Here is a 24,711-nt window from a genome sequence, read left to right as displayed (position 1 = left end):
CTTGTCCTCTAAACTCCTACCACACTCTGAGGGTGTCTACCATAGTTTACCACTGAGTTGAGCTCTTTTCACTCTACTGCTGCTTTATGGATTAGTGATTTCTGACCAATCAAACTGTGAGCTTCTTAAGGGCAGCTAACACTATGCCCCCAACCACCTAGCACAGCAGGCTGACTGAGGAAATGCTCAAACAGACAAACACAAAGAAAGAGCCAGGGGTTCGTGAGCTGTATGACTTTTGGGGCATGCCATTTCCCCATTCTGGGCCTCAATGCCCTCATCTGTAAAAATTAAGGTTAGATTAGAGAACCTCTAAAGTACTTCCCAACAGTAAATCTAAGATCTTATGCAAGACATTTTGAATGATCTCTTAATTGTCAACTTTCCCCAATCTTCATTCTTCTTGATCTCTCTGCAGTCTTTGACATTGCTGACTATCATTTTCTTCTCCTGGATACTTATCCCTCCCTAGATTTTCATGACACTGCTCTCTTGGTTCTCATGCATCTGAGTTCTTGTCCTCCCCACCCTCTCAAGGTATTATAATAATAATAATACTAACATTTAGATTGTACTTTAAAATTTGGAAAGCACTTTACTTATTATACTATTTGATCTTCACAACAATCCTATGAGGTAGGTGCTATAATTACTAGCATTTTACAGAGGAGGAAAAGAAGACTAAGACAGATTAAGGACAGGATAACGTAACTACCAAATGGTTAAAGCAAGGCTCATACTTGGATCTTCTTTATTGCAAGTCCAACAACCTATCCACTGCCAGAAAACCAAAGCTGTCCACTGGGGGTATGATCAGATAACAGTGGGATTCATCACTTTAAGTTCTTTTCAGTTTTATACTTTTTATTCTATAATTCAGATGCTCAATTAGGATGACACCCAGCACCGAGAAACATTTGGATGGCAGAAGCCTTGGGTAAAAACTGGCTATTTAAAAACTGATGAAGTTTGGGAATTGTACTATTTTCTCTTGACTTTAATATAACGTATTTGTTATTAAAGATCTCCAGAGTCCCACCACAGACTGCCACATATACTAATGAACATAATCCACAAATTATGAGATATTGTGGTATAGTTAACAAGAGAGCTGGCTTCAAAGTCTAGAGGACTGGTTGTTGGGAGTATGAACATGGGGCAAGGTATTTAAACTCTCACTGCCCCCTGGCAAATCTAAGACAACAGAAGTTGCAGAATAGTTACTGACCTCCATAGGTAGAGGGAGTTTCCTCACTGTTTCCCTACACTCATGATATCACAGATTGACGCCTACCCCTCCCTCTGGAAAAGGCCACCTATTTAAAATCTTTAGTACATAATTTTTTTTTTAAATTCAAAAAACAAACAAACAAAAACCAACCAACCACCACAAGCTACGTAAACATGAAATTAATTTAATGAATCTGACATCCAGCAAAAGATATAATCAATCATCTGAGTTCCCTAGCCTAGTTGCCAGTCTTTACTGGTCATCACAGAGTCCAAACCAAAAAACAAACAGATTCAGGGAGATTTGTGACCTAAAGATGAAACATTAACCTTCAAAAGGTACACTCAGTTTCTCCAAAGTAGCAATACTGCATGTACTTATTTCACAAAGTCAAGTGTTTTAGGCATCTCAATCCATAAACTGCTTACATTCAATTCTATAAGAGCAAAGGTGATATTGATAATGTTGCATGATAGATAGTGTTTTAAAAGTTTCTAAGTCACTGAGTTTGTAGCTTGGAATACGTGATATGACCAAAACATTATAAATGATAGCTAGAGGTTGTCATGTAACCCATGGAATCTTATTCGATAACAATGATGCTATAGTTCTCTGAATCTGGGGAAGACACCTTCCCAGTTAAAGTCCCATCTTCTATTCCTGCAGAGTAAAAAAGAGGTAGGGGAGGGGGACCCTAGTGAGAGGCTTTAGCAATGTAGAGAAAGGTGGTTTAGGAATGCTTGGTAGGGCTTCACTGAACTAGGAAATGTACGTTGAGGAAGGGAAGAGGAGGGCATACAAGTGAGTCACTACATCTTTCTAGGGGGCAGAAGCTTCAAGGCTTGGGTGACTCCATCACTTAGGGATGCAAAATGGTAAAAAGCCGTGGAACTGGGTAGCGACAGTAAGGAACCGGATCAAGGAGCAATGGGGAGGTGAGATTTTTGACAGGGACATAATTGTTCATATTCATAAAGACCTTTTGTTAGCCAGTATTTGTAAGTCAGGGGCTTCCTAGATGGCTAAACACCATTTCTACTGAAACATTTAATAGAATTTATAGAAACTGCTCTCCTTTGTTTGACTCGATGAATATAAAAAGCTAACATTAAAATAATTTAAGGGGGGGGAGGGGGAGAATGTCTACATACAAAGATTTTATTATAACGGCATCTGTATGGGAACCATTAGAATCTCAGTACTGGAAGGGACAATACACAGATCATGTTGTTTGATTGCCTCATGATTTTCAAATGACTGAGCCTAAAAGAGTCAGTTAGAAGGCAGATACAGGGCTGGAACTAGCCCCTTCCCCAGTAAGTCTAGTGTATTCTTTTAGTCATTCTTCAGATTGATGAGGATGATGATGATGATGTTGGAGGTTTACAAAGCATTTTACACACACTGACTCATTTGTACTTGATCCTCACAACAATCCTGGTAGATAGGTGCTATTATTATTATTATTCTCATTTTACAGGTAAGGAAACTATAACTGAGAGAGATTAAGGGACTTGCCCAGAGTCAAAAAGCTAATACATTTCTGAGGCAGGGATTGATGAATTGAGATCTCCTGGGTTCCAAGTCCCACCCTGTGCCAGCCAACTGCCTGTCTAATCAATTTCCTTCCTAAAACATGGTGCCCAAAACTGAAGACAATATTCCAGAAATTGTCTGACCAGTGTTGAGTACAGAATGATTTACACCTCCTTATTCTTAGAAGTTATGCTTCCTATGACCTTAGCCCAAGACAGGATTAGCTTTGTTGGTTATTGACTCATATTGTGCTTGCAAATCCATTATAATTCCTAGATGGAGTTTTCATATGGACTTTGTACAGCTGGTTGAATCCATCCTAATGTATTATTATTGTCCAGGCTACCTCTCCATCTTTTACACACAAATATCGTAAGATACTTTAATCACACATTTCATTAAAAACCAGGTAAACTGCTTCTACAGAGTTATTATAATCTAACCAGGTAATAACTCTTTCCAAAAAAAGCAAATAAAGTTGATCTGGTATGACTGACAAGTTCTTAATCAAGTTATGCTAATATTTTTTGTCCCTTTTCTGGATATTCACTGAACATCTCTTTAATACATACTAAACCATGTAACTAAATTGACAAAAGCCAATCCCAAAAGAAAAGGAGAGAAAAATGCATCTTTCTACCTTCTTTGTGGAAGGATTATAGATGAGGAACACTGTATAACACGGTGAGACAAAGTAACTGCCTTAAATTGACTTTGCTAAACTTTATTTCTCTTAAAATCTTGTTATGGAATAGCTTGCTGGCTAGGGAGTGGGAAGAAGACATCTGGAAATAAAAAAAAAAGAAAACTTACAAATCAAAATAAGATAATTAAAAAGCAATACACTCTAGAACTCGATCTCCTAGGAATCAGTCACATTCACTGGTCTATACTCTGAAGTCATTCCTTCCTTCATTCCATCCTTCCTTTCTTCTCTCTCTCAACAACTAGGTGAGTTCTAATCCAGCCCCAGACACTTACCAGCTGTGTGACCCTGGGCAACTGACTCAACCCCAATGGACTCTCTCCCTCTCTCTCTGAGAGAATGAACACAGACCTTTCTCTGGTTCTATAATTCCCTTCCTATACTCCATGACCTTCTAAATATCACTGACAACAGCTCAGTGATCTAGTCTGCCCCTTCTTTCAGAACCTGAAGCTAGAGTTCATGTGGGTCAGGTAACAAGAATACATAAAGGACAGCTTAGTACTTTGACTATTTTTGTTCTGTCCTTTCCAGTTCCAACAAGAGAAAACAAAAGTAAAACAAGAACTGGGCTGCTCTACCTTTTTTTGTTTTCAGTTATCCTACTGCTACAAGCAAGCAGGACCCATAAACTTTCTTTGATCTTACTCTTTTACCCAACATATCTTTTTAAAAGCCCAGTCCTTTAAAAAATTATCTTTAGCTCTTTCCAGACTGGGCTTGGTCAGCCTGAACTTTACTGCAACCCACTTTTGCATTTGTCCTGTTATCTGCCTTGGTTTCCTGATCTCTACATTATCTTTTAAAAACTTAAGGTGGCAGTTGCTTGGTCTCATCAGATGACTCCCGATTTTTACTTTCTCAGGTTAGAATTTTGATCAGTATTTTGAATTTCATTCCTGCAAGTTCTCTAATCCTCCCAGACTGACCTCTCAGGAAGAATTTTAATTCACAAGATCTTGCCTATCCTTCTTCTGAGGTTTTTGAAATTTGGTCTCCCCTTATCTTGGGTATAGGTCAGACTATGCGCCCAGCTTTCCTTTTATAAAGCCCTTTCTCCTATACAGCAAGAGGAAGTAATAACATTATTCTATCTCCCTTTGGCTTATTTTTCCTACAGGATGGATTCTAGGCTGGGATTAGAAAATGTCATTGACAACAATTCTTCTCCCACTAAATTTAATATCAAGAGGGAGTTCTCCAGTATTGGGTGGCTTCCAGGTGAAGGTCTTACCGGAAGCCATAAACAAAAGCCTCAGAGACTGAGAAGGAATGGATGGGCTATTATTTTCATCAATAATACTGAAGTGTCTCAATTAGGGTGAATAAGGAAACCTCTGAAATGGTCTCATGTAGTCAAATATGCACTATCTAAAGTTATAATAATGTTTAAAAAAAAGATCAATATTTCAATCCAATGGAAATACAGTTTGAATTGGAATAATGTAACCACTACACAAGATGATTTGTTTGCAAGAATTAGCTGAGGTCTTATTGCTTCCTTTTGGCCAAAAGTCTCATGTTGATTTAGTATCAATTCAAGGGAGATATTCAAGGTAAGGTCATAACCAAAAGACAATACACAGCTGTCAAGTATCCTACCTGAATCCAGTATAACACTGTTCCTTCAGACTTTATTTTGAAGGATGCTCTTTCAAAGAATCATTGATTTTGAGTCTTTCCTTACATAAGCAAGAATGAATGTAAGTAGAAAACTCTCTTTTTCCAGTAAACTCAATCATAGGTTAAAAAAAGTAACTATTTTCCTGTCAGTAAATAGGAAAAAGGTCTCCTTGAGAAGACAGAGGATAATTAACTATTCCAGACCTACTCCTCTTAGTTCTTTGCAATATCTCAGCATAACTTCTGTCCCATGGGCATAAAAACCATATCCCATGAATACAGGAGGTTTAATAAATCAGAGCAAACATACTAGACACTTAGTGGCCTTTTCATAAAAACAAAATACTTGCTTGACTGGTTTACTCATTTGCATTTTTAAATGCACAGCAATGTGCTATAATTCAAAAAGCAAGGAATTCAATCAGGAGACCTCAATTCTGTGACCAGTGGTAAAGCACAATTTCTGTGGATTTCAGTTTCTTTATCTGTAAAATACTGGAGGGTAGACTAGAACTGACCTCTAAAGTCACAGGATTATAATTTTAGAGTTAAAATGAACCTCTGAGATCAACTTCATTACGTTACAGATGTAGAAACTTTAAGCCCCCAGCAAGGTAACTTGCCCATGGTCACACAGGTAGGTAAGTAGTAAGTCAAATTCTGAGGGTCTACAATTTTCAATGGACTTGGTTGGGATAAAAGGACCTATATTCAAATACCAGTCCTGCTATTACTGCCTATGTGACCTTGGACCTCTGTGAGTCTTCTCTGTAAAATGAGTGTTAGACCAGATGATTCTCAATGGGAACATACTCCCAATGTCAAGTCCAGCTCTAAATCAATAATATTATGAAAATTAAGTGAGGGCAGAGAAAACTGATTGTAGAGGAGACGAACACCTTTTTCTAGTAGCTAATTAAGTTATTTAAAAGAATTGGGGAAACATCACTTTCCAAAGCTCAAAATGCAAAAAGCAAGATAGTTCTTCTTAAGAGGAAAAAAAAGCTTTTTCTCAGGACTCCTTCCCTTTCCTTCCCTTAAAAGGGGTTGGGAGACTAATAAATTGCTTTTCCCATTTTTTACCCTCATCAGTATTCCTATCTCTAAATACAACACACAATTTTATAAGCAAACCTACACATACATAATACATTTTAATGTTCCTAAATAAAGAAACATCAGAGTTATAAAGGGCACTAAAATGTTGATATTTCCATTTTGAAAAGGCAATCCAAAATACCAAATGGCTTCAAAATTCAGAAATTTTACATTATTTAAAGCACAAAAGGAATATACTCTTTTTATGGGGTCATGAACTTTGTTCATAAAGGCTTTCATGTCATATATTTTCAAATAAAAGCAATATATATGCAAAAACAATGGGAGAAAAAATACCCAATTTATAGCAATGCTAACCTTCTAGTCCTAACCCACTGAAATTTAACACAATGACAGTAGAGGGGGGGAAAATGAGAAGCAGACAAATGAGCAAACTTTGAAGATGATGCTCTTGGGAAAGAAAGGGAAGGTGCTTTGGAGTGAGGGCAGTAGAGACCCTATCTATATAAGTGTGCTTTTCCAATATGCAAACATATGAATTATCATCCTTGTTTTCCATATATCTTAAAGGCTTATACTTCTGCCCTCATTTTGTGGAAAACCTATTTGAATTAGCAAAAGAACTATGCTTCTAAGATAAGAAAATAACTCAAATTAGGCTAATAGTATTATATGGCAGAAATCCTTAGGAAAGCTGCTTCAATATTATCATTATTGTTTCCATATATATCTAATACCTTTCCTTACCATCTCTCTGCTGGCTCTCCCCCAGACCCAATTTTAGCTCCCTGGGAGCAAGAATTGTTTGTTTTTGTCTTTATATCCTCAGCCTAGCACAAAGTCTTTTACATAATATGGACATGATAAAAGTTTCTGGACTGAACTGTTCAATTCAAAAGTATTTCCTGAGCTTCTGTTATGCATATGGAGTTGGGCAATGGGAGAAAAAAAGGAGAGTAGAGTGTTCAAAAATATACTAAGGGCAGTTACTGCCCACAAGAAGCATACAACCTAGGAAGGAAGAGAACAAGAACACAAATAACCTCTTCTCTTCAAGAATAGAAGTATCAACTAAGTATATATGGTTTGAAGTTCTTTCATGAACATTAACCTCATCTCAAAACTGGGGGCAAGGGGAGGGATCTCCTCTAGGGCAGAGGGTCTTAGTAGAGATACCATTATCATCCCATTTAAAGCAGAGGAATCCAAGATAGGAATGGATGGATAGATAGATGGATGGATGAGGAAACTAAGCCTTAAAGAGACTTGTCTGGGGTCACACAGTTAATACTTTTCTGAGGCCACGTGGGTCCTATACTGTATCTACTGCACTCCCTAGCTGTCTAGAAAGATTAAATGATTTCCCCAGGTCACAGAGCTACTTAAAGAGGACAAGATCAAGTTTTGGGTCAATATACCTAAAGAGTTTGCTGACTGATTATGAGGAAAAAGGGGAAATAAATGAACACAAATTGAAAAAGAATTTCAAATTAATAAAATTACAAGGGGGGTTTTAAATGCACTGTGTGTAGAATACATGCTGATATTATAACTTGCCTATCTCTGGAAGCACCACCCCAAAATGATTCAAGTATGCAGAAATAGAAGGAAAGGGTGGGAAATTTCCATGTGAAAATAATAAAGTTAGAATGTAAATTTTCTCATCTGTAGAATAGTTTGGTTTTTTTTTTTTTTTTTAAGAAGCTATTTTTACTTTGGTAAATGTCATCCTCACTAGAGGAAGGAAATGCTAACAATGGAGAATGTTAGGCATAGCACTGGGAGACATACCTCCAGGCTAATGTTTGGTGTAGTGAAAATAAAGTACTTTGCATTCTTAATTGAATCCCTACTCTACTAGCATTTGATCCTTACAGTAAGATATTTAACTTCCCTCAGGCCTTACTTTCCTCATCAATAAAATGAAGAAATAGGGAATCATCCCAGATCTCAATCGGGGAATCTCAGTTAACCTCTAAAACCATTAATGATACTCAAGCTTACAAGATCTCAAAGCATTTTCCTTCCTTGACTTGAAATATGTTAACATCCTGGAGACTTACATTCATTCACAAGGTGACTTTTGAATTTCTAATTTATTAATCTTTTCTAGAAGAATATATGGAAATGTTGTTTAAGATTATTTTCAATATTTGGTCCAAGTGTGTCACAACACAGAAGGCTCTAGACAGGTTTTCCTTTCAGCAACTAGCTTTTGGTCCCTGTAAAAATTAAAATAACAAGTTTTCAGTTTCCACATAGACCCTTTACTGTTTCTGGGGAATACAGATGTACATTTGTCTTTTCAGTTCCCCATGTCATGGCCCCTTTTCTAGTTCCAATTCTTTACACAATCATATGTATACTTGCCATTGTCCACCCAGGTATGGACAGCTTATACACACATACACATATACATAACACATAGAGCACACACTTTTAAGTTTAATCTATATTAAAATAGCATTTTCTCCATCACTTCCTTAAGCCTAGACAATCAACAAAACAATAAACTAATCCCTGATTTGTAGCATTTGCTGGAAATGTGATCAATAAATAATAAATCAATAGACATTTATTAAGTATCTACTAAGTTCCAGGCACTGTGCTAAATACTGAGTCTAAATGCTGAAAATTTAACAAAAGGTTCACCAGTTCAAGCTGGCTACAGCACACCCCTATATATCCATCCCACAGATTGTTTCCTTCCCTTCCACTTAAATTCTGTCCCAGGGGTCCAACCTGACCCATCAGCATGAGAAATAAAAGGCTAGAAACCTCGCCCCTCCCCTCCCCCAACCATGTATCTACTTTTGGTGCTTCCTAGATAAATGGGGGCAAATGATAGCCTGTTGGTGTCTCAATATCACGATCTAGCAAATGTTCATAAAGAGGGGTTATTTGTAACACGCAAACATGGCAGAAGGAAAATAAATGTGTCCACCAGAAGGGTCTATTTGATCATCTACTTGATGGGAAAGGAGCAAGCAAAAGGGAAAATTCCATTTCTCTGGTCTGTTTTTCCCCTCCTTTAATGGGAACCAAGGTAAAATAGTACTTGTTTGCGGGCTGTACTTGAATAAATAGCACACCAAGTAGTTACAGAAGTAAGGAATTATAAGAAAAGAAAGTCAAAATTCCCAGCTTGGCCCCTATCCAGCTATGTGACAGATCTTGGCCATATCATTAACTCTCCCCTGGGCCTTGATTTCCTTGTCTATTATATAAGGCTAAGTGACATGATCACCAAAGTCCACATGGGTCTGAGATTCTGTGTTGATGCCTTCTCAGGCATGCAGCTGGTACTTAACAATTGGGGTTTAAGATCAGACACTTAGAAATATATAGTGGTCAAAAAAATAGAAACAAAATGGGTATCAGTTGATTGGGAGCTGCCTAACTGATACATGAATATAATGTAATATAACTTGGTCATAAGAAAAAATTCAGAGAAGCAAGGGAAGATTTATATGAACTGAATTAATCAGAATCAGGAAAACAACATATATAATGACTGCAACAAAGTAAAATAAAGAACAACAACAAAAAAATGAAATAGAACAGTGTAATAATAAAAAAAAGGCTGTCACTAAAGGAGATTACAAAAATATAACTTTTTTGAAGAAAACTGTATTTGCAGAAGTGTAACTGAGAGTAAAGGAACATTACAAACACTATTACATTCAGAAGATACACTATTTAATTTTACTGATTTATTTTTAAAATTTTTTTCATTTTGAAATGATGGGAGATATGTGAACTAAATGTTTTGTAAGGTCCCTTTCTAACTTAAATCTAGTGCCTAATAATTATTCCCAATTTATTGTTTTTGTAGCTTGTTTGTATATAGTTGTCTGCATGTTGTCTCCCCCATAAGACTAAGAGCAGGGATTATATTGTCTTTCTTTGAGATCTAGGACAATAGCTAGTGAGTATTGTAGGATTATGTGAGTTATTTTATGGATGGAGGAGACTTGTGTGTGATTCTAGTCAGATGGAAAAGAGCCAGTAGATAAGGGAAGAGGGTAAATTATAGCAGGAATGAGGATAATAGACAGAGTAACCATCTGGAGAAGATGGGATAAGATCAAGGGTGCATGTAGAGAGACCCCTATGCCTGGATAAGGAAAAGGGTCAATTTTTCACATGAGATGAGTGAAGGGGAAGACGGCAGGGAGAAGATTTTCAGTGATGTAATATAGGAAGGAGGTGAAGAGGGAGCTTTTGGAGAATGGCCTCAAGTTTTAGTGAAGTCATCGGCTGACAGGGTGGAGGGAAGGGGTGCTATGGAAGGTCTACAGGGTGAAGAAAATATAGAAATAGCAATAATGGTAACTGGGACAGCGAATCAATTAGGGAGGTCTAAAAGGACTGTCTTGCTGCAGTGAGGGCCCAATTGAAATTATGTATCATAAATTCATAATGGACATAGACTGTTTCCATAATTTTCTCTAGCTTTATTCAGCAGCAAATGATTAGGAGAGAAGGCAGCAGATGCTAGAAGTAATCTGTAGTTGGTGTTTGGCCAGGGAAGTTTAGCAACAGGACAAGGGGGCAAGGGATCCAAGTGTAGGGGGATTTGTGATATTGAAGTGATTCACCAAGGGGTCAAGACAAGAAAGGGAGGAGAGTAGAGTCAGGTGACAGTCTGGGAAGGATTGGAGGTCACCCTGAAGATGAGGAACAGGTTTTGGGTTCAGGTTAGGTTAAGGCAGAGTGAAACATGGAATGATAAAAGGTTATGATCAGATAATGGAATTTTGGAGTTTTTGAACATGAAAGCAGAACACTTGTGAGTGATAAAAAAGAAAAAAATCAAAGAAACTAGGGTTAAAGTTAAATCACAGTCCAAGGTATCTGACTATCTGTGCTGCTGAGGGAAATGAAGAAGATAATGGGAAGTAAGACTGGGGAACTGGAAAATTTGGTTATTTGTGGGAAAACTCAATATGTACGTTGTGATTGCAGAGGACAAAAGATGAAGCACGCTACTACTCATCTCCTGACACAAGTGATGGATTCAAAATGCAGAATGAGACATAAATATTTGGACCTGACCAATGAAAGAATCTCCTTTACTTGATTATACATATTTATTTTGAAATAATTTATTTATTACGATGAAGCAGGAAGAGGAGAGGGAGGGAATAAAAATGCTTGTTAATTAATAGAGAAAAAATGAATGAACAAGCAATTCTAATGAAGATTTAGAGGTAGTGACTGAAAATTTATGATCTTTTTTATGTACTGAAATTAAGTAATGTAATAGTTACTAAAAAAAATTTAGTACACTGAAGAAAGGATACTGTCCAGAATATCAAGAATGACCACCAGGATCTGGACTGGAACAAATCTAAATTGCATGGACCTCAAAAAGAGAAGGCACTGAATGATGGGTTAGAAAGTTTAGAAATAAAGAAGAGCAAGGAGTATTTCCAACCTTCTCATAACCAGGAAGTTTGAAATGAGAGTTAGATTTTGAGTGAAAGTGTGAATAGTTCAGAAAAGGGTGGCCACAGATACAGTATTATCAGGAGAGAACTAAGTCTCAAAGGACCACAAATGGCAGGAGAATAGAAAAGGTGAAAGCAAGTTTGTTAATACTAGATGGGCCAACTTATGTTAATCAATGTAATATACACACACGTACATGTGCATACATGTATGTATATATATATACATACACACATAATTTTGTTTTTAAATTTTAAAAAATTTCATCCTACAATACATTCTTTGTCTTATAGATAAAAAAATGCACTGTCATCAAATGTTAGGTTGGTCTTTAAAGGTATTTTTAAATTCTTTAATTCCTGTCCTAGTATGAATTATTTTGTTGTTGTTGAGTCTTTTCAGGTATCCAACCTTTCATGACTCCATTTGGGGTTTTCTTGGCAGAGATACTGGAGTGGTTTCCTGCTTTCTTCTCCAGCTCATTTTACAGATGAGGAAACTGAGGCAAACAAGGTTAAGTGAGTTGTCTAAAGTCACACAGCTAGTAAGTGTCTGGGGTCAGATTTGAACTCAGGAAGATAAGTCTTCCTTGCTCCAGGTCCAGCACTATATCCACTGAACCACCTATCTATAGACCATGCACTCCAGAGAGCACAGAGAAAGTCCAGGGGGGAAAGAATAAGCCTGTATATACAGTTTCTACAGAACAGAGGAAGGAATATGTAAATCTGGAGTGGGACATTTGGGAAGTAGAGTTGAGAAGGATGACAGTAAGTTGGAGAGGACGAAATGGCTTTTAACTGCGTGGTGGGGGGAAGTGTCAGAACCACTTAATGATCAAAGAGGAGGTGGGAGTGTTAAGGACTGAATCTGGGCAGAGTACTAGTGATTGGAGACAGGTCCATTGAAAGGCAGGTGATTAAATTGTGTCAATAACTAAGTAGCTAGTTTTATATATTAAAAAAAAAAGTCTTGGAGTGCTTAAAATGCCAGTAATCTATACCATTTATTCTAAGGTGTTAATTTCTCCCAACATTTTGTTCTTTAACATAATACACACAATATGCAGTAACCTAATACACAAACACCCTATTCCATGCCTGCTCAATCTCCTCACATTCCCCTCAACACACCTTGCTTATTCTTCCCTTAATCTTTTATTCACGGCTAGACTGTTCAACCTATGCTTCAGTGCCCATCCAAATAGGCTCTCTCCTTATTCCAAGAGCCAGGTTAAGTCTCACCTCCTATTATTGTGAAATAGACTAATTTCACAACAGACAGACTACAAAGTAGTTCCTTACACAATACAACCTTTGAGCTTCCAAGCTGTAAGAGCAAGAGGGATCTGCCCATCTGAAAAATAAGGGAACAAAAACCTTGTGTAACCCACTTCACTCCTTTTGTCTGTTTGAGATCCATACCCAAGCTTCCTGCCATTCACCACTACTTCTTTCCAAACCTTCTTCTATAAACCATTGTTTCTGAAACACATCTAGGTTTCCCTCCTTCAATCCTTCCCCTAGGCTGAAATGTTCCTCTTCCAGTCTTCCATACCTATTTTAGTATTCTTAGTATTAGCCCTATCTCCTCCAAGAAGGAGGACTTATCTCATTCTCCACTCTGTATAAGGTGCCCTCCTCCTGGAACTCCTACAGGACTCTGAGGACTTGAGATTAGCTCAGTGTTTACCTTGGACTGTGATTTAATATATTCTGACTTTGGGAACTAATAATGTATTTACTGTAGTTCTAAAGTTATAGGCCTACCAGGCTAGCCCAGAAAACCCATTTCGTATGTAATGGGCCTGAAGGGTTATAACAACTACTACTACCTGAGGTAACAATGAATGAGGATGAAATGAGATCCTATTTATAAGGTTGTATATTAAGATAGTAAGGGGTTACTGGACAGAGCCACTTGTACTCTACATGGCTGACTTCCTGACTAGACTGGGAACTCCTTAAAAGGCAAGAAAATCATCTTCTATTTAAAATTCTCTCTCTGCCTAGCAAACAGAGTGCTATGTGTGTGATAGATATATAATAATTGGGGGGGGGGATGATTTTATTCTCTTTTTAGCACAGTTTAACCTATTTCAGCTTTTTTTATTAGTGAAATTAGATTGTGAGTTCCTCAAGGCCAGACTTCTCTTTTGCCTTTCTTTGTAGTGCCCGTTACTATAGGAGATTCTCAATAAATGCTTATTGACCTCTGACTCACTTAAACAATAAGTTTCTGATTTCTGTTTTGAAATCACCTTTTGTGTTGAGAGTAGTATCTTTCCTCCTCCACCAAGACTCCTTTAAGTAAGCTGGGCTAGGTTTTCCCCAAAAGGTACAGAAATTATTCTTAAGACGTTTTTTGGCCTCAACCAAGGGGATGTACTAAAAGCTAAGGTTACTGACTTTACTTGCCAGTGACCAGAATACAAAAGAGTCACAAGTAGCTCTGTATGAATTAGGAAGCTGAGCTGCAAATTCCTGTTATCAACTGAATTAAATACACACTTAAGTCACTGGCCTAGATCAGGCCCATTCCAGAAAAAATGGAATATACAGGATTGAAAAGGAATGATTTTATTGAAATATGAAAAGGGCAGCACCCAGAAAGGGGAACCTGTATTAGCCTTCATGTTTCTGGTTTTATAATAACAGCAACAACATTTGTATACATGGGGCTTTCAGGTTTACAAAGAACTTCCAAACATCATATCATTTTATCTTTACAATAACCCTGGGAGGTAGGTGCTATTATCATTGCCATTTTACAGATGATGAAACTCAGGCAAAAAGAGGTCAAGTGACCTTTCTAGGGTCAAATAGTTCATTAGTAAGTGTTAGAGGCCATATCTGAACTCATGTCTTCCAAACTCTAGCACTCTCTCTGGCCACGATATCACCTACATCCTTTCAGAGAAAGGTCTAGTGATGCTGGTTGTTGCATCAGGAAGGAGACACTGAAGATGATGATTATAAACAGTCTTTTAGGTCCACCAGTTTTGTTGTTACTGGACTTTCCAGCTAAGTAATTTAATTAGATTCCTTCAAGACAATACTGCCATTTTATAAGTTGTACATCACAATACAAACAAGGGTTTGTGAACTTTAAACACGTTTTTTTTTTGGGGGGGGGATAACTGTAATGCAGTCCTCTATATATCATTTCACACATTTAAGAACATTATTATGAGAAGGGGTTCATGGGCCTCACCCAGATTGTCAAGAGGTGTCCATGAAACAAACAACAAAAAAAAGGTGAATACATGTTACAAGAGGATTTCCTGAGAAATTAGTTTGTCTAAATGCAGCCAGGAGGGACTGAAAATTTTGGGATATTTAAAGTGATTCCTCACTCTCTGAAGCCCCAGTAAAAAAGGACCAAGGAAGAATAAGAGGTGCCTTTGTATTAATAGTCAATTAATTATCTTAGGGGAGGCCTACGAAAAGGAGGCCCCTCAAAGCTTAGAGGGAATCATATTTGTGTATGAATAGTGAAAGAACTATAGTTTCAAATGGCTTTTTGGAAATGACAATGCAAGTGAGAAAGCAGTTAGTTCTCAATTCTCTGATTCTATATGGGTCGAGTCAGTCAGTAGAGGAAACCCAACCGACAGAGAATGCCCAACTAAGTAGGCAGGTGTCTGAAATTTTGGAGTATGGGGGTGGGGGGAACTGTGTGCAGGCTGTTGCAGCCTTTAGACATCACCTGCTGCATTAGAGATGGCCTCCAAAGATTAAATAATAATGGTGTTCATATTTAACTTTAATGTTACCAAACCAAAACAGGGAGTAAAGAGAGTGGGGGTAGGAATGGGACTGAACAAAAGGCTATGTGAATGGCACACAGTGATCACAGAAGTTTACTCATCTGGAAAGTCCCCTGCACTACATTAAAATTCAACAAGCATTTCTCAAGCACCTATATGAGGTAGGCATCAAACTAGGTGCTGGAACGGAGAAGGTGGAGGAAGAAGATAAAATATCATAGATCATGGTTTCAAGGAAGTGGTTCTAAAGGCCCTGTCAACTCTACAACATTATGATTTGAGATTAATTAAAAATATAAGTCTGATGCAAATTAATAGGCAAAGAAAGAACACATTCTAAATTTGAATCCGAATTCTTCTACTATCTGCTGTTCCAGACTACCAGTGCAGATAATCTAATGATTTCTGCCTCTCTATTGCATGATATCACGAGTTCAACATGAGTTACATTCATCCCCATTTGAAAGGACTAGCTGGAATAACTGCCTCCTTTCAAGGTGGGGGAAGTAGAAATCTAGGCTCTTTAAAACAAGCCCCTCACTCGGAAGGTCCATTTTCCACCAAGAGTTTACATGAGGGAATATGGTTGCCTTCATGGTACAAGGAGGCAGTAACTACACCTAGCTAAGCCAAGTTACCAGTCAACTTTCAGGAGAAAGGGCAAAAAAAGCTCTCAATGAGCTAGACTGCTTCAGTACTCTATGTTCTGAGAGTTCTTGTCTTTAGAAAGAAAATTAAGGAGGGCTACAACAAATTATTAATAAAAGGAATTATGTCACCTGGGAGTTTTGCAAAGTGCTGTGTTATTGCAGAATAATCTGATATGCTTATTCAAGCCAAGGGTCAAATTATATGACCTACAGGCCCTTCCAGTTCCATCTTTGCTTGGGCCCAGAATTTTACTGTCCATAGCCATGGTATCCATAGTCACAGTGGGGAAGGAGGATAATAGTCTTAACAATAAAAAATGTTGTACAACCCAGAAGAGAAAAAGCAACGATTCCAATCCTTATTTATAAGGTACAAATTATTCAGTTTTCAGAGTCTCTAGGCCAGAAACTCTCACTTAGTATAAATTCCATAGTTCTCAGTCCCTACTTTCAAAAAAGGATCAGAGCTTTACATGCTGGAACACAAGTCTGGTTGATTCTTCCCCAGGTGACTTTTAATGATTTCTTTCTAAAAACTAATTTCTTAAAAAAATCTGTAAAAAACAATCATGACAGTAAAGTCTCAGGAGGCCAGTAAAGGGTCTAGCTAAAAAAAAAAAATACCATTTTATAAGTTGTACACCACAATACATCTAATCAGTTTTCTGAAAAGAATCTCATTTTAGAATACAATCCAAGGGACAGAAGGATAAATGGTTGCTCCCACACCCCTCCTCCCCTCCCTCCTACCACAACAGGAAAAAAAAAAAAGCACTCACTAAAACTGGACAGATTTTATGGGGAAACCACCTTTTATTTAGTTGTTTACTGTTTGGTTTGACCCACAAACCAACACAGGAAATCACAAACATAGACTATGCATCCAGGGAGCAAAAAGCATATATACAACATTCATTCTGAATGTGCCCCCTCATTGTCTTTTACAGGGCAAAGCTCATGAAGAAACAGGCAGGAAGGGAGGAAAATCTCTGACTCCAAGTTTTAACCCAGGGCAATCTGTCATAAACCTCCTGGAAAGCACACCAGATGTCCCATACTGAATCAAATAGGTAATGGCTGGAAGAGGCAATTTTCTCTCCAGGTTGCTAATAATAGTGACGGGGTATAATCTTAAGCCTTTTGCCTGCGGTCAAAGGTGTGTGTGAGATGGTCTGGGCAAGACAGATTGCTACTGTCAAGTTACAGGGTGGAGACAGACGTTAAAATAAGGTTTTCTGGCAATACTGTCAACCACCACCATCATATTTTCCTGGTGATGTCACTACAGATGTAGGGTTCCCTCTCCCTAGGCGTCAGCTTGGCCACCATCCATGCCCATGAATAAGCTTGGTTGGAAGACAGCATCCATTTTCCAAATGGTGCTGAGACAAAACCTGTTGGGTCAGTTTAGAGTAATTGGTTAAAGCTTCTTGTGTTTAAGCTACATAAACAAAAGTCACATCAGAACCAGCAGAGAAAGAGCCCAGAAACTGAATGGAGATTATGTTTTCGCTGGGGGACTGACAGCTTCACTGCCTATGAAAGTGAGGCAAATTCCACAAGAACCATTGTCCCCAATGAGACAATAAAACAGTCACCTACCCCTCCACCCCAGAATAAAAGCTTCAACAGAACCAAGAAATGAGCAGAAAAGAAAATGAAAAATCCTAATCTTCTAGAGTCAAAGTAAATAGCAGTGCAACTATTCCTTTTAAGAAATCAATAAAAATCCCATTTTTAGAATCAGTTCTGATCAGGACTCAAGTCTTTGTAAATTAAGTCCCATTTAATGCAGAGGTCATAGCAACCATGCCAATTTATATGCACAATGATAATTCACAGTTTAGAGAGTGTCTTTGTCCCCATCACTTCAGCTGAATCTCTCAAAAATCATGAGGTAGATGGAGGAATTGTCCTAATTTTACAGATAAGGAAACTGAGTAACTTCCCAAAGTCAGACAACCACAAGAACTGGAATCAATCAAAAAGTGTTTATAAATGCCTGTGTCAGATACTGTTCTAGACATACATGTACAAGGAATGAAATCACCTACTTGCAATATGCTTACATTTGAATACAGAAGTATGTGTGGAAATTGTAGGAAGAAGGACTAGATTTGTAATGTCAGGGGCACAAGAACTAACGGGTGAGGAAACTCCCTCCATCATTCTCTGCAACTTATTGTCTTGAGGGGTGCCTGGAATGCTGAGAGGTTAAAGGACTTGACGTGGATCTCACAGCCAGTATGGGTCAGGGGCAGCTCTTGAATGGTTCTCTGGAATTCAAGAGAAGCTTTCTATTCACTACATCATACAGCCTCTCATATATACGTATATGAGACAAATAAACCTAATATATTTATGTAAATATACACAGATGCACAAATATCTATTATGTATATGCATATAAAATATACTTAGACATTAAACACATATACATTATACATCATATATACAAATATACTTTTAGATATATAGATATATATTAAATGTACACACAAATAAGTATTATCTATATATCTACACATAATATACAAATATTAAATGTACAAACAAGTAAGTATTATCTATATGTTACATGTCTACACATAATATACTTTTAGGCATGTCAAGCATACATATCCACAAAACACACATTGTGTATAGTGTATATACCTAACAAAAGGTAAAATGTTAAATGCACATGTGCAAACAGGCATTCTATATCTATTAGGTACACATAAATATATTTGGATATAAATGTATACATAAATATACATTACATATTTTGCATACATAAGCATACAAATAAATACAAGACTGTTTGGGAAGCAGGACACTAAATTGGGGGGATTAGGAAAGGTTTCATGAAGAACCTGGTGCCTGAGTTGCATCTTGAAGGGCAAGGGGAATTCTGTTAGGTGAGTGTGAGGGAATGTACTACAGGTATGGGAGATGGCCAGTACAAAAGCAGAAAGAAAGAAAGAAAAGAAAGATGGCATATCATTTTGAGGAACAAAGAGAAGGCAAGTCCGTCAATAAACATTTATTAAATAATTACTAAACACAGGTTTATATTTTATCTCAGATGCACTTGAAAACCGCTGTACTTCACCGAGCATGGGGCTTGATACTGTTAGATCTGTGCTCAAGAGAAATTATTTTGTTACTAAGTACTGGGTAGACTGGAGTGGTACAACACTTGAGGCCAGGCAATCAATTAAAAATCTATTGTAATATTTTAGATGAGATGAGGGCCTACACTAAGGTGGTGGCTATGTGAGTGGAGAGAAGGGGTCTTATGAGAAAGATGCTGCTGAGACAAAGACAGAAAGATTTGGCAACTACCTAAAACGGTAGAGAAAAATTGAGGACAATGCTGAGAGTATGAACCTGGCAGACTAAAAGGATGATGGTGCCTTTGACAGAAAGACAGAGTTTAAAAGGGTGGAGGGTTTGAGGGAAAAGATATTCAGTCCAATTTTGGATATGATGACTCTGAGGTATTTCCAGGGTATTCAGTTAGAAATTTCCAACAGGCAGCTAGTGATTTAGTGATGGAGCTCAAAGGCTGGATATATAGATATTGAATTCAAGATCCAATTCTAAGGCAAAGAATCATATATTTAGAGGTGGTAGAAGGGTCTTTAGAGGTCATTTAGGCCAACCCCCCTCATTTTACATATAAAGAAACTGAGGTCCAGGGAGATTGATTTTCCCAGTAAGTTCAAACAGATGGCAAATAATTAAAGATCCTTAGCCCTTTCGTTATTATGAACTTATCATCAAGAAACAGACATTCCAATATACAAATAATTCCCCTCAAAAAAGCGGGGCAAGGGGTAGGACTGAGTAGGAAACTATAAACTTAATTCATGGAAGGGCAGTATCAAAATTGCCCTGTTTTTCTATTCTTCCTTCTGAACTTTTTGGGCAAAGATTTCTTAACAAGTTTTCTTGAGATCATTTGTTTTTATATTATCTAATTTCTCCCTCTCCCCACCCCCTTCCAGAGAGCCACCTCTTAAAAAAATAGGAAGGATGGCGGGGTGGGGGTAGAGAGGAGATGGGAAGTGTCTTTTCATTCATCTTCTTTGGGGTCAATCTTAGTCTTTTTAATTTTCTAAAATTCAGTGTCAATTGTTTGGCCATTGTTCATTCCATTAACATTGTTATAATAATCACGTACACTGTTTTCCTGGTTCTGCTTACTTTATTTTGTATCAGTTCCTAAGTCTTTCCATGCTTTTCTGTATTCACCACAATCATCATTTCTTAGGGCACAATAATATTCCATTACATTCATATGCCTCAATTTGTCTAGTTATTCCCCAATCGGAGAGCATTTACTTTGATTCTAGGTCTTTGCTACTCTCAAAAGGGCTGCTATAAACATTTGGGGATATTAGGTCTTTGTTTTTGTCACTGGCTTCCCTAGGGTATATGTAGGCAGGAGACTCTCTTGGTCAGAAGGTATGGGCATTTTAGCCACTTGATTTGCACAATTCCAAACTGCTTTCCAGAATGACTATATCATTGCACAGTCCTACCAACATCAGTGTACTTGCTTTTCCACAACTCTCATTTTGAGTCATAGCTAAAGCTCTTTTCTACCACATGAAATTGCTGTCTTTTTTTTTTTTTTTTGGGGGGGGGGGGGGTTGATGGCTGTAATTTTATTGCTGAAGTTCAGTCTACCAAGGCAAATCAGCAACTTTGAGTTAAATAACCCTCCCAGAGTTCACTCAAACAGTACATTCGTATCAAAGGCAGAATTTGAACCCAGATCTTCCAGACTGAAAAAACAGCTCCCTAGATACTACACAATGTTGCTTCTATCCTTATTGACCAAACTATAATTTCACTAAAGCAGGAGCTTGTAAGCCAAGAGAATAAGGCCATTTTATCATATTTAAAGATATTATGGCCTCAAAAATTTACTGTCCATTTCCCAATCCATCACCCAGTAGCACTTTCTGTCCTAACAAAATGACAGGTAATTTTAAAACGCTCTTCCTCTAAAATGAAGGTAGAAAGGGAAATGTCAAAATGGAGCTAAATCTCACTTACAAGTCTCTCTCCGGAGAGAACCTCAAGCAGTTTGATGAGCATTCGTCCATCTCGAAGATCAGTGTACAAATCTGTGATTCGACAGGACACACGGGCAAGATGTGAATTAACCCACTTGGTAAAAGTCTTCTTTTGTACAGCCTCACGCTCATCTGAGAAAAGAGAAGGAAAAAAAAAATGTAATTTCAACCACAGCTGGCAATCATGTACAATTAACTCTGAAAAATAATGGACATGTTCTCTCATTTTGAGGAGCAGTTTTATAAAAGCAAAGTAAACCTAAATGCTAAAACGACTACTTTCCCCCTTCTCTGCCTGCATTCATCTGAAAGTCAAGAAGTGGGTAATCCATAATAAATGAAAGTGAAAAACTGGTTGGGTTCCATTACTTTTGTTTATTACTCCTCCCCCTTCCCAGAGAATACACTAAGATCTTAGATTTGGAACTAAAAGGGGCTCAGAGATGACAAGACTGGATCAGCTGATCTCTAAAGTCTAGTTTTAACATTCAATGATTCTGTGGATAGCTACTCACTTGTGGTCAAGGCATGTATGATTACACCAGACAAGGATAGTTTAGGATGGCATTTCTCAAAGTTTTGATCTCAGGACCTCTTCACATTCTTAATGATGGCTAGCACTTATATAACACTTTTGAAATTTACAAAAGTTAAAATTTCATTCTCTCAACCCTAAGAAGTAGATGCTATTGCTACCTCCATTTTACAGATGTGGAAATTAAAGCACAGTGAGTTCCAGGACCACACAGCTAGCAAGTACCTGAGGCTAAATTTGAACTCAGATCTTCCTGGGTCCAAGTACAACTTTTCTATCTACACTGAACCACCTAACTGCTTATGAAAGGGCCTCAAAGACCTATTGCAACATGGATTATAGCCATCATCATTTACTGTCTCAGAAATTAAAAATGATCAACTTTAGAGTATTTATTAATCCATTTAATATAACAATAAGACCACTATATATTAACAGCAGTGTCATTTTTAATGAAAGTCAAATATATTTTCTAAAACAAGAAAAACTGGTTGAGTTCTGGTACTCTGATATAGTTGTTTCATGCCAAAACATGGTTAGCAAAGATGAACCATGAATCAGGATAGCAGCAGTGGTTGTGACTTTCTAATGAGGAGTTAGCAGCATGGCTCTGACCACAGCAGTATAACCTCCTTAACACTCAGGTTTCTTATCTCTCCAATAAGGCAGTTCTATTCAATGAACTTTTAAAACCTCTTCCAGCTCTAATATCCTAAATCCTATTACACTGAAAGCCTACCTGTAGGAGAGGCTGGAGGTTGCCCAACTTTTTCAGTTCACAAAACTCTTTGTGGCTCAGCAATTTTTTTCACAGCGCCCTTTGGCCAAGAGAAATATCTAACAGTTCCACTCATTAAGGATTTCAGGCTGAAAATTTTAAATATTCTACTATGTTCCATTTGGGAAACTCAGGCTAACCCTCTCCCACCTGTACTATAGCCCTTGGGGCCCTTCATGGAAGGCATATTGTTTAAATCACAGTGTTCTCATAGCTTGTGGGCAATAAACTATAAATTGGCCCACTCACACAAAACCTTCCCGTTCCTTGTTCATCCATATCAATTACCTTAGTCTCCTATTGCTGCATTAAGTACAAAATTAAGCTGAGGCCAGTTCTGGGGTTATTTGTGTTGGAACAGAGAGTGAGTTTTGTGCCATAAGCACAGAAATATTTGTTTAGTTCAGTTCAACCAATGTTAATTCAGCATTTATGTGCCTCAATGACATAGCCAAATGAATGTAGAGAAAAGAATGACTGGGACCTGGGTTCATGACATTTTCTTCTGCACTATACTTGCTTTCTGACCAAAAACACAGAAACATCAGGAAAAGGTCAGCCTGGTTATAGCTTCCCCAAGGGTAACTGGACATCTCCTACAGCTCTGTGGGTAGCCTGCCCTCTTACAAAGTTGGATAAATGAACAGCAGTGGCTTATGCTTAATGGACATTTTGCTAGGGATTTGTCTAGACTGTTTTGTGGAAACTATCCAACCCTGTCCTTTTCCCTGGTTCCAGGAAGAAGAGAAAGAAGCCCTCACTGCATGACCTTTGATGCTGCAAACCTGGTAACAGAGGGTATGGGCTGACATCCAAAGAGCCCAATCAGCTGTTTAAACCTGCTCCCCAGGTCCAGACTTACCAGGCAGAGGCATCCCAAGATAGAGGAATTGGGGGCAAGACAGAGAAAAGTGAGGGCCAAACTATCAAGAAAAGAACCTTTGACAGGAGAGGGATCGCTAAGAAAAGGCAATACAGAGTTACTGAAGAAAAGGGGCTTTAGTTTGTTATATATTACAATGATCATGGTAGAAGGTAATAAGCCCCCCCCACCTTTCTTTTAAATTGGAGGCTGATGGTTTCCATCCAACAAGCCTAAGGAATAATACAACTGCAACCAGATAAGCCTTGTTGAGAAGCACCTCAAGAAATTCTGTAAATTCTGACAGCTGTGACAAGAGGTCCTAGCTCTCCCATGGCAGCAAATAAGTCCTTGTCAAGTGCATTGAGGGTGAAATAAATTTGTTTTAAAACAGCATCACTTAATTTCAAGTTAAAATCTAGTTCAATTTCACAGTCATAATATGGTCAGATTCTCCCAGCTCAGGAAACAAGATCAAAATGAAACTGTATGGATTGAGATGTTTCTAAGAAAACAACACAATATTTGTTCTCCTGTCAACTGTCAATACATTGGATGGATTTCACACTAAAGGGAATCTTTGCTTCTTTTAGGTTAAGATTAGGGAAGCACAAAACATTAGTTTTAAAGACACTCTCTTCCCATAATTCCCAGCCTAGAAGAAATGTAGTCAAACCCTAAACCTATGAGGAGGCAAAATGACAAAGAGATTCCAGAGGATGGGTCATGTACTCTGGACCACAGAGGCCAGAAGCTAGTAGAGAATGAAGCATCCTAACCATAGGAGTTTTTGGAGTTTCTTGTGACTGTTCAGAGTCAATCAAGCAGGCATTTATAAGATGCCTACTATGTGCCAAGTATTGTGATAATGAGACAAAGATGAAATAGTCCCTCTCTCAAGGAGCTTACATTTTACTGGAGGCAAATCATATAGAAATACACACACACACACACACACACACACACACACCCCTCAGCTTATAAAAAATAAACACAAATCGAATACAGAAATGAATTCACAGAATCTTGGGAGGTGGAAGGGACCTGTTGGTGACAGCCATCTGGTCTGATTGACATTTGAAAAGAATCCCCTCCATACCAAACCCAAGAAAGGGTCTTCCAGACTTCTGCTTGAAGGCCTACAGTGAGAGGTACCTACTACCACCTTGCCTAAAGCAGCACATTCCATGTCTTCACAGATCTAATTTTAAGGAAAAACTTCCTGACGTTGGCTTCATTCTTTACTGGCTTCCCTACTCTCTCTCTTCCTTGTTTTTCTCTCATTCCTTCCTCTCTCCCTCTCTCTCTAGAGCTTCCAGACTTACTGAGGAGCAACCACCTAATGAACAACAGGATTTGGAAGGGGGACTTCAGAAGGTCTGGAGAACTCGGCCTAATTTTAAACATTTCAGCCAACACACACATACTGCGTAATAGAG

General features: G+C 37.9%; 1 protein-coding gene across 5 annotated transcripts in view; it reads right to left on the bottom strand.

Moving 5' to 3' along the window:
• SPTBN1 (spectrin beta, non-erythrocytic 1) overlaps positions 1-24,711 on the bottom strand; it is a 316,708-nt gene that overhangs the window by 83,415 nt on the left and 208,582 nt on the right. For all 5 annotated transcript variants that reach the window (XM_069071716.1, XM_069071713.1, XM_069071715.1 and 2 more), the window contains one exon: positions 21,078-21,229. In XM_069071716.1, the coding sequence (XP_068927817.1) occupies positions 21,078-21,229 (152 nt within the window). The remainder of the gene's footprint in view (positions 1-21,077; positions 21,230-24,711) is intronic.

This window comes from Petaurus breviceps, unplaced genomic scaffold, assembly GCF_028583685.1.
Source record: "Petaurus breviceps papuanus isolate PSGF00001 unplaced genomic scaffold, PetGlider_PUasm1.0 90842, whole genome shotgun sequence".
Lineage (NCBI taxonomy): Eukaryota > Metazoa > Chordata > Mammalia > Diprotodontia > Petauridae > Petaurus > Petaurus breviceps.
The sequence above is the reverse complement of the archived record's forward strand: the minus strand, read 5'-3'. Positions and strand labels throughout refer to the sequence as shown.